General features: G+C 39.2%; 1 protein-coding gene across 7 annotated transcripts in view; it reads right to left on the reverse strand.

Annotated features, from left to right (window-relative positions):
- Positions 1–15000, reverse strand: part of bcas3 (BCAS3 microtubule associated cell migration factor) — a 939536-nt gene that overhangs the window by 637986 nt on the left and 286550 nt on the right. For all 7 annotated transcript variants that reach the window (XM_050055595.1, XM_050055587.1, XM_050055619.1 and 4 more), the window contains exon 16: positions 14459–14609. In XM_050055595.1, coding sequence (XP_049911552.1) covers positions 14459–14609 — 151 coding nt within the window. The remainder of the gene's footprint in view (positions 1–14458; positions 14610–15000) is intronic.

Consider the following 15000-nt stretch of genomic DNA (forward strand, 5'->3'; position numbering starts at 1 on the left):
ATGGTTCCAGGTGCAGTCTTTGTTGGGTCCTTTGTTCCAAAGGTGAAACTCCGAGGAAGCTGGTCGCTCAGGGTTTAGCAGAGTTAGACGCTGGGTGCTAACTCACTTAGTTCCTTGTTGCTGGAAAGCTAGTTGCAAACCTTGTGTTTGCACGAGAGTCCATGATCAATTGCCCTCCCTTTAGTGGTTTGGGCTATGGAGCAGGGGTCTGGGCCTCTGTGCTGTTCCAGGCCCAGCCGGAAAGAGGTGTTAGCTGTTCAACAACTGGAGAGCAAGAGAGAGATCTGTGGAAGGGAGCACAGATCTACAGATGCCTGTGACATCAGTCACATGTCAGTGACAATAAAGGTCTTGTCCAATCAAGTTTTGGTACTTGAGTCTCACTGAGGTGTGAGGTGAGTTCTCAAACACTTTTAAAAAAGACATGTCACTGAGCCAAACTGTTGCACTGGATGACATGTTCCTTAATTACCATGAACACACACACTGCAGTTTATTTTGATTCAGTCCCACATATATGTATGTGGGACCGCTGTTAAAAAAAGTCCCTGAAAAATGCACTATTTCCTTCCATTAGTGTAACATTTGTTCAAAATTACAATTAACTACAATTATTACAGTTGATACATCTTGTTAAAACTAATTTGATCATGCATGTTTGCCCTGGAATAAATCCTGCCTTCATGAAAGATATTGTATGATGTTCAGTTTTGATTTGTTCATTTATTTTCTTTATATCCATTTTGTTGACTGTTGTTTGTGTTGAGGTGTGATATGTTATGCTAGGAGGTGTTTCCTACATTTATTCTACCCTCCTTGATTTCAAAGGGGTAGACAAAATCTCGTGTTTGTGACCTGTTTTTAAAAGATGAACAGTATCTCCTTAACACTATACACTTTGTGTTGCATTTTTAATGTATGAAAAGTGCTATATAAATAAAGTTTGATTTGATTTTGATTTGATATACTTGTCTCCTATAAATTGCATTTGTATATTACTAAATTGCATTCAATATTATGTTGTGGTGAGAAATCATCGCTGGCTGGATTGTGTTCAGTGACCATGCTTCTTTGAGTTAATGAAACACTACATGTACCGTATGTACCCCGCTGGTGGTTGGGGTGGAGGGTGGACATACAAAGTGCAGGACTGTGACACCAGTATCCTTTCATAATTCAGAGAGCCATCTGTCAGACAGATGACAAGGAGGAGAATGTGGTTTGTATGAGAATAATCCAGTCAGATTTTATGCAAACCAGCTGAACCACCATTTGTCATTATGACACATTCTGGCAAATTAAAAGGTAGCCTACATCAGTAACCTGTGCTGATGATGTTACGGTACTAAATCCAACTGCATCAGTGATAAGGACTATGAGAACGTGAATAACATTATGCTTGTTTATAAACAGACTAACGGAGACACTAATATCTGACAGGCCATAAGCTGAGCACAGCAACAAGAAGAAGGTCGTATTTCAGTAGCGGTGGGAGGGGAAAGAGCAGCACACATGTTTTGTTTAAGAGAAAGTTCATGTGTTTTTTGGGGTGACAAGGTGAGACATGGTAGAGTTGATCTTTCAAGAAAACTAAAACTGTGCCAATATGGCAACACTTAGGATTTAAAGCCGACAAAATACGTGCTCTAACTGGCCCTGAGTGACAGTGCACCATTTTAGGCTTAACTTTCGTGGGACGCCTTGTTTCTATTTTCCATTAATTCCTGAAGCTCATTCTGAAAGAGCCGCAATAGATGAAGAACAGCTGATTTATGACCTTTAAATGATTATTTCACTAATACAACATGAATAGGGTGTTAGCTAATTTGAGGTAGTTTGCCAGGGAGCTAAAAGTTTCTGGTAAATGACCATCGCTAACAACAACCTACTTGCTGTTGGCTATATGTCATTTCCAGTAAACATCACAAAATAAAATGTGTTTTCTATTTAAAATGTAAAAACATAGGAATATGGCAAGTACTCACCCATCTTTTAAGTGGCTACATCTCAAGTATATCTTGAGTGCACAGCTGACATTTACTTGATTTGTTTACCTGACATATCAGAAGTGCATATGTAAGTCAGTGTGGACAGAGATATGTTACACGATGCTACGCTGTAGTCGAACGCTCGCTCGCTCGCTCGCTCGCTGTTAGGACACAGTGTCATTATGTTTCACATGGGAGCAGCTACCAAGTCAAGTGCAACGCCTAGTAGTAAAATTCAGTATACAGGTGCAGTCCAGTTTTTGGCTTTATATCATACTTGTTTGTTTATTTTACACTGGTACAACCGTAGTGTATTGCAAGATTTCTAGAGGAAAAGTTGTCTTAACATTTTGCTGTAACATTCAGTATCCACATTTTTGCAACTTACCAGGTAGGTTAACTAGCACCATTTCCTCAAGATGTTAACAGATAACGTAATTCACTTTACATTTCCCTCAAAACATATTTGCTGTAAGTTGTATATAATGTAATATCTAGGTGACAGAGCTATCAATAGCAATCGATGGACATTGGGGCTGAGTGTCACAGACAGGAAGTAATGAAGTATTGAGAGACTAACACACTATTCGTTTTGATCGTTTCATGGAAGACGTTGACAGTAAAGAAATAGAATAGAAAGTCCACCAACCAAAATGTGTCTGTAATACAGAGTATTGAAACGGTCAAGTAATGAAAGTCAACATCAAATGTTTGATGAGATAGTTCCTGATTTAAGTCAACATTCTGCCATTTTCAAGATACATTTTATTTAGGCAAAGGGTTTTATTTATGTTTCTTACATAAATGTATTAAAAATAGATTGTTTTGGTAACAAAACATGTATCATATTAACACTAGTATAGAAAAGTTTAAAACAATACTCTGCCCCATAGTTCACAGCCTTAACTAGACTGCATGACTGACAAGGGATATCTTAGAAGAGCTGCACCACAAAAATAAGCATTTGGCAGCAGTAAAAAAAAAAAAAAGTAAGTATAATGCAAGTATCAAAGTCCTAATTACTTCTTAGCACCAAAACTGAAGACAAAATGATAAAACTACACAACAGTGACAGCTTACTAACATAGAGCAATAAATTAATAATAATTAAATCACTGTAGCAATGACTGATTAGCAATTAAAGCCCCTACAAGGAACTTTCATTTTGAGTTGATTTTGGCAACCCTGTGGACAAAAGCGGTAGTGTTTTGCCAGAATGAAGTCTACATTTCCCATGAGCTCTAGAGCGTATTGTCGTAAAGACGCTTACCTGGCTCGCGCATGTGTTTGTTTTGGGGATGAATGAAACAACAAGACGGGAAAACTTTGCCCCCGCTCCTATTGGGGATCCCAGCTCACCTCTGCCACGCCCCAGCTCCACCTCTCTGGCGTAAGCGCCACTAAAATCGTTTCGTCCTGGAAGCGACCAGGGGCGGACCCGGAGACAGTTTCTCTGTATTATATATTATTATATAGTGTATTATATACACTATATAGAAATATCTTATCTTCACACCGATGGTCTCATTTGCTGTTGTAGGTCATGCACAGACATCAGCAGAAACGAGAGACTTTTGCATATCCAGTTAAGCTTTAAAATAAACGCAACAAAGTAAGTCAACAAAAATTAAACCAATGCAGTATAAGGATGGAGACAATAAAGGAAAAACCCACAAAAAAATGTGAAAACACCTGACACAAATAAAATAAAAACTGTCCAGCCAAAAAAATTCTTTCTGATTATGAGATTACAAAAAAGATTAAAAGCCAGCCTTTTTTTCCCTGAGAACAGTGACTTCTCCTACTATCCTACTATTAAATGGTGTGTGTGACATGCGTCATGTCCGGTGGCGCGTAAGGACTGTGTGAGAGTGTTGAGGACGCCAAACTCCTGAGATATTAAGGTTAAAAAGTAAGATTTACTGCGCATATCCTTCGGAATGAACTGTTCCTGTGCAGTCTTGGGACATTAAAAAGGCTGAATCAAGACTGAGGTGATTTTGATGTCCCCTTGTAAAAGGAGGAAAAAACAGGAGACAGCCTCCTCACCACCTGATTCATTTGTTGTACCTGTTTCACCTGTGGGGAACGAAATGGAGAAGAAAGAGATTGCTGCTATGGTTCGTTTCATTATGAGAGAGGAACTGAAAGAAACTATGGAGAAACTACAGCCGCAATTGGACGCCTTAAAAACTGAGGTGAAGCAGTGTAAAGACAAAGTGATTGGTGTCGAGCAGTCCTTGTCCGGAGCGCTTGACCAGGTAAATGAGCTGGAGAAGGGGTGTCGGGATTTACAGAGAGCATGCGGTGCACTGCGGAAGGAAAACAAAGAACTGCAGGAGAAAACTGAGAGGTTGGAGAGCTACAGCCGAAGATTTAATATAAGAGTCTTCGGCCTCAACAAGGATGTAGAAAAGGATAATCCCACGGAATATATATGTCTGCGCTCCTGAAAGAGGTTTTCCAGGAGAACAAAAAGCTCCCGTGCCAACCCGATGTGGAGATTGTGCACAGAGTAGGCCCGGCTACGGTGAAAGGATCTGGTTCCAGGCCCATGACTGTGAGATTACAGAGATATCAAGCCAAGGAGGCCATCCTACAAATTGCAAAAAAGGAGAAAGTGTTGGAGCATAACGGTATGAAGCTGAAAATATTCCCCGATCTCACAACAGAAACAGCCAAGAGGAGAGCGCAGTTCAACGATCTCAGAAGTAAACTACATCAGGCAGGAATAAAAAATGGCTTGATCCATCCTGCTACGCTCATCTTAACTTTTGATGGCGAGAAAAAACTTTTCCAGGATATCAAAAAAGCGGAGGACTTCTACAATAAAGAAATAAAACCGTCACTTTAAGCCAGTGAATTGTGACAGAATGACTGAAGGAAAATGAAGCGCACCAGTTAAAGGACTAGTGGATTTTGAAACAGTGATTTTTGCATTTTTATTTTATCTTTTGGACACAATGATTTCTGGATTTTGAAACATTTGTAAAGTAAACGTTGGAAGACGCAAGACATGTGGTAAGCAGTTCTATAGAAAAATAAGTTATGCAATATTGTTTTGAACTGAACCACTGAACTATAGTAGAAGATGAATTGATGAATGAATGAAAATGTAAGTTTAAAAGGCAAAACCTCTGACTGAAGAAAAGCCCACCTAATTGCAAATATAATGCCTGTTTTGTTTTACTGAACAATCTATGTTGATTAAATAAAAACTATGCAAAAAACCTACTATAGCCTACAGGTTTTGCATTATATTTTTCCCCTCTTTTCTTTTCTTTTTGCACTATAATTTAAGGAACATGTCAGTGCACAGAAAGTAATTAGATTACAACCAGATTAATTAAGAAAGGTCAACAATGGAGTTTGGCTGACTTACTGAGCATTCCAATCATGATAGCTATTGTGGCAATACAACAAATTATGTGTAAATTTATGTTCATGTGTGTTTGTAAGTGTAACTGTTTTGTGAAATGTCAGTTATGTTGCTCCGAATTTGAGTGCATCAAAAAGAAACTAAAAGTAAAGCAAATTTTATTTGATGTCACATAAATTACCTAAGAAAGGCCTTAGAATGGCCCACATAAATATATGTAGTATCAGAAACAAATTAATTGAAGTGGAAGATATATTACTATCAAACAATATTCACATACTGGCAGTATCAGAAACGCATTTAGATTCTACTTTCGAGGATACATCTTTAACGATACATGGATTTAATATTTTTAGGAGAGATAGGAATGCTAATGGAGGAGGGATAGCTTGTTATGTTCAGTCTCACTTACCTGTCAAAATTAGGGAAGATTTAATGTCACCTGACATTGAAGTTCTTTGGTTGCAGATTTATTTGAAACATCTCAAACCTATTTTGATAGGATGTGGTTATCGACCCCCTAGTGCTAATTGTGGATATTTAGACAAAATCTGTGATATGTTAGATAATGTTTGTACTACTAATTATGAACTATATTTCATGGCTGATATGAACATTGACTGGAATTCTTCTTCTTGTCCAATGAAAAAGAAATTAATGAATACCTGCGCAGCTTCAGGGTTATCACAAGTTGTTAATAAGCCCACAAGAATTTGTTTAAAGATTGATGGCAAACAAGTGGCAACTTGTATAGATCATATTTATTTAAATACTCCTGCAGTTTGTTCTAAATCCATATCACTGCCTGTTGGATGTACAGATCACAATCTCATCGCAATTGTCAGAAAAACAAAAGTTCCAAAAGCAGGTTCAAAGACAGTAAAGAAAAGAATTTTTAAAAATTTCAATCATGATGAATACGTGAGAGATGTTGCCAATGCCAACTGGTCAAATGTGTTCTTACAAGATGATCCAAAAGAAGCATTTCAAATTTTTAACAAAATTTTGACGAAGATTGTAGATAATCATGTACCATTAAAGAAATTTACAGTCAAAACCATTAATTCCCCATGGTTGGATAAAGAAATTAAAGAACATATGATTGAAAGGGACCAGGCAAAATTAATGGCCATATCATCAGGTTTAAAGTCAGATTGGCAAGTTTATTGTAAATTAAGGAATTTTGTTACTAAATTAAACAAGAAGAAGAAGAAACAGTATTATGCAAATACTATTCATGAAATCAAACATGACAGTAAGCGTTTATGGAGTACATTAAATTATTTATTAAAGGGAAACAAGTCCACACCATCTTTTTTAGAGACTGGAGGGGAGTTCTTAACCAAACCCAAAGATATCGCAAATCACTTAAATAATTTCTTTATTGAAAAGATAGATAAGTTAAAAGGTACTATACAGCATAGCAAGAAGTATAAATGTATCAGTCAGATTAATAGATCATCTCATGCACAGCAAAGATTGTATCTTTGAATTTAAAAAAGTCAGTGTATCTAAAGTTGAATTAATGTTGATGAACTGCAAGAATAAGCCACCAGGGATTGATGATTTTGATGGAAGCCTGCTTAAGCCTATTACTTCAGTTATTGCTCCACTGGTTACATATATTATTAATCAATGTTTTAACAAAAATAAATGTCCACAAGCATGGAAAAGATAGTCCCTATACCCAAAAATAAAAAGTTGCAGTTTTCTGAATCCAACAGTCGACCGATAAATTTACTGCCTATTTTGAGCAAGATTATGGAGCGTGTGGTGTATGAACAAATTCAGCTATATTTTTCCATGAACAACTTATTTACTAATTTCCAGCATGCATACAGAGAAAAATATTCGACAACCACTGCTCTGACTCAAATGGTAGATGATTGGGACAAGCAGATTGAACAGAAGAAAATTATTGGAGTTGTTTTACTTGATTTCTCTGCAGCTTTTGATATCCTGGATTATGATTTATTATTGGAAAAATTGAAATATTATGGTTTTTCTTCTGCTGCTTTATTATGGATGAATAGTTACCTCAGTGAAAGAAAACAAATAGTTTATTTTAATGGAAGTCAATCAGATATTAAACATGTCAAACAGGGAGTGCCTCAAGGTAGTTGCCTTGGGCCTCTTCTGTACTCTATTTTTACAAATGACTTTCCTCTTGTATTAGAAAAAGCTCATATGTCAATGTATGCTGATGATTCAATCATTTATTTAGGAGAAACAACAATTGATGATTTAAATATAAATTTAAATCAGGAAATGAAATTGGTGTTGGATTGGATCAATAGTAATAAACTTGTCTTAAATGTGTCTAAAACGACTAGTATGGTGATTAGAACAAACCACTCTTTGCGCTCAAGTCCAAATCTTGATCTTAATATAAACAATGTATTAATTAAACAGGTAAATGAAAGTAAATTGCTGGGAGTCATCACTGATAATAAATTATCATGGGACAAACAAATACAGAGAGTAGTGATGAAAATGGGTAACATTCTGTCTGTGATCAAACGATGCACAAAATATTTAACACAACAAACTATCAAACAAATAATTCAAGCTTTATTTCTTTCCCATTTAGATTATTGTTCTGTGGTTTGGTCCAATACATCATCAGGTAATATCAGAAAACTACAACTGGTTCAGAACAAAGCAACACGTGTGGCTCTTTCTTGTGGGTTTTGGACAAATGTTACAAAGATGCATGAATGTCTATCTTGGCTTGATGTAAAGAATAGACTACTGTACTTGATGGTTTTCATGAGAAATATTATCACAACAAAGACGCCATTTATGTTTTACAATAAGTTATCTTTTAGTTCAGAGACACATAGTTATTCTACGAGACATGCTGCTAGTGGCTGCTTTACTTTGTATAAATCCAATTCGTCTGTGCAGCGTACGGTAATGTAAAGGGCAATGGAAGAGTGGAATTCACTCCCCAACTACATTACAAAATTGAAAAATGTTGATAATTTCAAAATCAAGCTTAGAGAATACTATTTATCAAGGAACTTTAGCAATTAACTTAATATTTTCTGAAGCGCTTTTCACAAGACAAGATTAATTGTTTTAATTATTACTGTGTGGCAAGGGCATTCCTGTAATGTGACAACATTGGAGACGATGATTCAGTATGGAGCATGTATTGTACGTTTTTTGTTGTTGTTGTGTATTTGTTTATGTGTATTTGTCTTGTTATTGTTTTAGTGATGTTTACTGTATGTATGTTTTGTATTGTCATGGGAAGAATCATGAAGACCCCAGGAAGAATAGCTGCTGCTATGCAAAAGCTAATGGGGATCTTAATAAAACAAATAAACAAACAAACAAATGGAGAAACCTCTGTCCCTCTGTCATCATTTGTTTTCCTCCTCACTGCTTTGACCTGTTTCTCTGAACTTGCACATAGGCTTTCATCTTGGTCATGTGCAGACAGCCACTATGCCGTTTTTACATTTTTCCTACATTTCTACTGTTTATATTCGCGTTTTTCCACTACTCATTCATACTGTGAGCACCATTAGCAGTGCGAGGTGCGCATGCACAGAGACCACTTGGAAAACACCTGCGCTGGGACCACAGTTTGGCAGAGAAGCCTTTGGGCTCTAGTTTCCTGGTGCAGCGCAGGGTGGCGAACCCCGCGCAGAGTTTCAAGCAGCGCAACCCGAGGCGCGCTCAGTTTGGTAGTTTGGCAGACCGAGGTGCGCTGAGATGGGTGTGGCGGCGCAGCAGGGGGAGATGTCGACAGATGCAGCTTGGCGTAGTGACAGTTTCGGGCCAAAAGGCTTCGCCGAAGGTGCGCTAAAAGCTCGCCAGCTGAAACCAGGTCTACTGTCAGCGCAGGCGGAGCGCAGCCAGTTTAAGCTGAAGTTTGGCTGACCGGCGGACAGTGCGCACACGTCACCAAAACCTCACAGGCAGGTTTCCAGAATATCAGGCACATTAACGATGCAATAAATACCCCAAAAACACTATTCAATGCAACTATCTGCAATCAGCACATAAATGTATCTCCTATATCGACTGTCCCGTCACATCTGATGTCAGATCAAAGGGGATTGGCACCGTTTGGCACGTTTGGCACGCGTAATGGAAACCCAACCTGATTTGATTAACACAGCTGCAAACTAATGAGTTCACATCCCTCTCAGCCAACCACAAACAGCCACAGCATCAGATAGGGAGTATATATTCAGCATCTGTCATCTTAGAAAAGTCAAAAGAAAAGAAACAGAGTGAGACTGCGAGAGAGAAAGAGAGAGCGCGCGCACACGAGAGAAACGCAACATTGATTTACAATTGTGGTGACCTCCTCCCAGGCTACCTTTGCATCATCAGCCCGTGGAGGTCTGCTCGCAGTTCCGTATATTCGGACACTGCGAGCTTGGACCTCCCGGACCAAAACATCAGTTTCCTCCTGGGAGAAGTTTGGCCGTCTGACGCTGCTGCTCTCTTCTGCCATGGCGAATTGAGTAAACTCTCATTACGCCTTCGCGCGGCGCATTTAAGGGCGAGGAGAGGGGCTCATTTGATTGGTGTGATGTGTGTAAAACCCACTCCACGCCTTCTCTCCTCCCTCTTTCCGACTTGCGCAGGTAGGAGGGACGGAGGTGGGAAAGAGGAGTAGCTGCGCCAGGCGCACGGTGTGCCAAACTTGCAAAATCCGCCTGGCCACACCCAGTTGGCGAAGCGCAGGTGCGCTGTGCCCCCGCCTCGCCCGGTCTGCAAAACTAGAGCCCTTTATCTCCAACACTTGCGGATCGAAACCACTTGGAAAACACCTGCACTCGGACCACAGTTTATGGCTGGGACATACATTTTCAAGCACCAAAACTTGCTCAAGACTAAGGTAATTATTTTACTGAACAAACGCGCGTCTGTGTCTATGTGCGCGAGCCAGCCATTACGTATTTTCACTTTACTGACATTAGCCTACAAACATTACAAACTAAACATTGCGCTGTGCCCTCTGCACTGTTTCTTTCATTCTTTCTCCGTGTTGCGTGTGTATGTGTGTACCTGTGTGCCCGCGCACGGCCCCACGCACGCGCGTGCCTCCGTGCCGTCAGCCGAAACTATGCTCCATGTATTTTGCCATAAAGCATGTTTCTAAATGCAGTGTGTATTGTTTGTCTTACATTAATATTTATTACACAGTGCATTTACAGTGCTCTCATTTTGCATCTCCTCTAATATCCTGTTTTTGATTTCTTACTCCTCTATACATAACACATCCCCGGGTAATGACTAGTAACTATAAATGAACACAAGCAACCTGAAAGCTCTCACTGAAGGTGAACTAGGACATATTAAACTCTAAGGCCTTTAAAGGGGAAGTAATGGTTTTTCAACCTGGTCGGCTAGGGCTGACCTGCCTGCCTGTGTGCGCGTGCTATATTAAATAATAGGGCACTCAGACAGTGTCAAACAACGTCAAAATATGTCGACTAAAAGTGCATTTTTTTCACACAGATAGGCTCGGATTGTTAGTATAATTATCCGACAACATAACGGAAAAGAGAAATGAACGTCTGTCTTTACCTTTAGCTGGATTCGGACATGTTCCTCCACCTGTTGCTGCTCCCTCTCTCTCCTCGTCCGCTCTTAAATTTCAATGAGTAGTGTCTGTGTACGTCCGTGTACTCCATGTTCAAATAAATACGGGCGGTCAGCAAATTCGAATGGCTCATCTAGATCCAGTTGGTCAAAATCAGGTAAAAATTCAGCCATGACTACTCCAAACAGAGTAACTCCTCACGTTTGTAAGGTCACTCCAGTGGTAACTTCCTGCAACAACTCAAATCTCGCGAGACGTGAGATTTCAGAGCAAGACTTTCACTCTCTGAGTGAGTGTTTTGACTTGCCACAACAAACATGTCCAAATTTTTACCCGATTTTGACCAACTGGATCTGGATGAGCCATTTGAATTTGATGACCGCCCATATTTATTTGAAAACGGAGTACACGGACGTACACGGACGCAGAGCTCATTGAAATTGAAGAGCAGACGAGGAGAGAGAGGGAGCAGCAGCAACAGGCAGAGGATCCAGCTAAAGGTAAACACAGACGTTCATTTTTCATTTCTGTTATGTTGTTGGATAATTATACTAACAATCCGAGCCTATCGGTGTAAAAAAAATGCACTTTTAGTGGACGTATTTTGACGTTGTTTGACGCTGTCTGAGTGCCCTATTATTTAATATAGCGCACGCTCACAGGCTGCAGGCAGGTCAGCCCTAGCTTCGTACTGGAGAAATGTCAAATATTGAACATCCTATCACTCATTTAGACAAAAGTAGATCGGAAATTAGGGCCCAGGTTGAAAAAAACATTAGTTCCCCTTTAATGAAAGCCCTACTCCAGCCAGCATTACTCCCTTTTTTACAGATAATGTTCTTTCTCAAACAGAGAATGCAATGTGGTTAATAGTATGGCGTAATCCATTACCATTGCAACCACACTGCTGCTCTAGCGTACGTGTCAAGGTCAACATCATTAGCAAGTGTAACATTAGCATGGATAGCGGGAGAGGTCACTCAAACATCAGTTATGAAGTGGAGGATTTTTCTCCCCCTGCTTCACCTGAAAACAAGAAACCCAATGACACTGATATCATCAGAATACATGTACTTGAGCCACTGGCTCCCATTCTTTGAGACACTGACGGAGCTTTTACTGCTTCTTAACTTGCAGAACTGGTGCTGCGCAGGAAATTGCCAAGTGGCAAGTTTGCTATATGTTCCACAAGCTCTTTTAGCATTTTTAGTAATATAGGAATAAATAAACAACACCATTACATGCCCCAACATGTAAAAATGAGTAATATAGCTGTCATGGAAGTACCTTTTGTGATTTCAGATCAAATCAGCTATCAGATCAGTGGTAGCACTTTGTACCACTGGGTTAGCTCGCTGAACGTCGGTGCCACTGAGCAGTAGCTCACACCCATTCTTTGGCTCAGTGGGTGATCTCATCAACGAGTTACAGCAGAGTCATGGCTCAGTGTGGGTTTGTACTCATGACAATGACTAGGTGGCTCAAAACTCAGATGCAGACTAATGACAAAGCAGCTGCGCAAGCTCGGAAGATACCGTATGACCTGCAGCTTCCACTAGAGTAATACGTAATCTTTCTTTCATCCGTCTTCTTTCTAAGTCATTTATCAAAATATTTTGCAGTGTGGCCAATCAAACTTTTCTGGAAATACAAAATATCATAAAAATGCCAAAACATAGCAGAGGGGGGCTTTAAAACCTTTAAAATCAGACCTACACTGTGTGACGCCAAACTACAACTGCTAAACCAAATGCAAATTACTAGTACATCCTATGAATTATGCCAAAGCAGAACACAGCAGTAGCCCATAAACAATAATACACTTCATAATCCAACTCACATTAATGATCTGGAAAAATGGCTTGATGTTGTTCATGTTGACCGCATGATCAGGTCTCTGTTTTCATCCTCAAAGCTCTCTTACCAAATATCACAGGGAAATAAATCCCTCACCTGTTGGAATCCTTATAGCATTTCCCATTCAAACAGGGAATGAAAATTACATTTAAATGAAAATATTAAAATCTGCCCATATTTGTGGAGCCACCTGTACTGTATGTAAATACACTTAGCAAAGGCTTGTAGTTGCTGATGGTCTTAAAACTACATAATTTCAATGCATGGCATAGATCCAAGTGGAAAAAAAAACACGGAGGTGCATTAAAGCAGAGCTATCTCACTTTTAAAAAATAACTTGTTTCAATTCTCAACGCAAGTCAGGTTATACTGCATTTAATATAACTTGAATAGAATTTTTTATGATTGGCAGGGTTTTATTTCTATTCTTGATATGCATGATTTGTTTTATCTGCTTTCCAAACAGCCCGCAGACCAAGTTCACATGTGTGTTCTGCTTCATTACCATATGCAAAAAAGTGGTGGCCTGAGACAAAAGAGGTCGATGAGCATCAGCTGAGTGGGTGAGAGGAAAAGCTTTGGCCTACACAAGGCTACTGTTGACACAATACAGTGTTTTTACAATGTGATTTATGAAGGGACAGCAAATCATGGACTGAAGTTAAGGATGCAATAGTTTGAGTTTGTGAGGTTGCCAATAACTCTTTTGCACTTAGGATACTCTGCAGTGCATTGTACGTGCATTATTATTATTATTATTACTACAAAAGGGAGTTCTTCTTGAAAATGACCACAATGACTAAAAAAGATTATTCTAATTTACCAATACATATATCAAAATTGCATAGTATTGTAACTTTTCATAGACTGGCAGTGATAGTTCTACAAAGAGCTAACATCCTGCAGAATGGGAGGTAAAATGATAAGTTCTAGGCAGATACTTTTTTATTTGATTCTTTGTGTATATATGTTAGGGCTGTCAAAATAACGCTTTAATTTTGATTAATTAATCACATTATGTCACATAATGCATCACAAAACTTGATGCTGATTAATTGCATTCCGTTGTGCCCTTTGACCCAGTACGTCATTGAAGGCCACAGTGGCTTTGTCATATAGGCAGATGAGACAACGCTGCTTGGCCTCGTGAATTGAACGTTTACATTTAAAAAATGCCCAGAGGGAACTGTTGATAGGAGAACTGTCTCTGCAGTTTCTGCAGTAAGTAATTTTTGTACCATCAGACCACAACCTCTGATGCTAGTGCTAGCAGCCAGCCTCGTCAAGCCACAATCAACCAGGTGTGTGTCCAAATTCCAGCAGCTTCACATCTGCCAAAAGTTCAAAAGTTTGGACCTAACTGTGAAGGTACATATGCTGTTAATAAATACGATCATAACTATATTATAACATATCATAAGTCATTCATTAACTGTTCATACACTTTTGAGGAGAGGTTAGAAATAAACTCTAAAAATCACAATAAACACTTAAAAATATATTTGTGATATGATCATTTATTGAGAGTTTAGATGGCTTGTAAATGCTCAGGATGGGGGTTAAAGTGAAGATTTTTTTTTTGTTTTAATACTGCAGCTGTATTCTGCAACACAGTTGTTTCCTGTGGGGAATAAAGGCCAGGGTTTGTATGTGTGTGTTACCTACCCAGTGCGTTTGGTGATGGTGCCCAGGGTCATCGGCTGTTTAATTTGAGCCAAAGGCAGCACCACAGTGAGGGTGGGCAGCGGGGTCAGTCGCGGATTCCCCATGTTGTTATTGGTGAAGTTGTTGTATGAATCCTGGCTGCTCAGCTTGGCTGGAAATACACAAAAATACAGGATTACTTAAAGTACTTTCAGTGAATATTAGTGGATGTTTTTGGACAGCAAGGTCAACCTGCTTTTCAAAGATTTTAAGTGAAACATAATGGACAAATATGTCAATCCAGAGCCTTTCCAGGTAACAGTTGCAGAATACTGATAATCACATTATGAAAACTGGCACAACCTTTCATACATTATTCATTTTTCAGTGCTCAGTCATTCCTTTTTTATCTTTAGAGATGCTAATTTGTCTGCAAACACTTAAACCTTAAATGTGGGCAGGGTTGTTGTCACTCACTGCTCTGTCCAGCATTCACCGTATTTCCTGATTACCGGTGACACAGGTGGAAGTCTGTGCCTCATTTATTGTCCACAGAACGAGGG

The sequence above is a fragment of the Epinephelus moara genome, chromosome 2, assembly GCF_006386435.1.
Source record: "Epinephelus moara isolate mb chromosome 2, YSFRI_EMoa_1.0, whole genome shotgun sequence".
Taxonomy (NCBI): Eukaryota; Metazoa; Chordata; class Actinopteri; order Perciformes; family Serranidae; genus Epinephelus; species Epinephelus moara.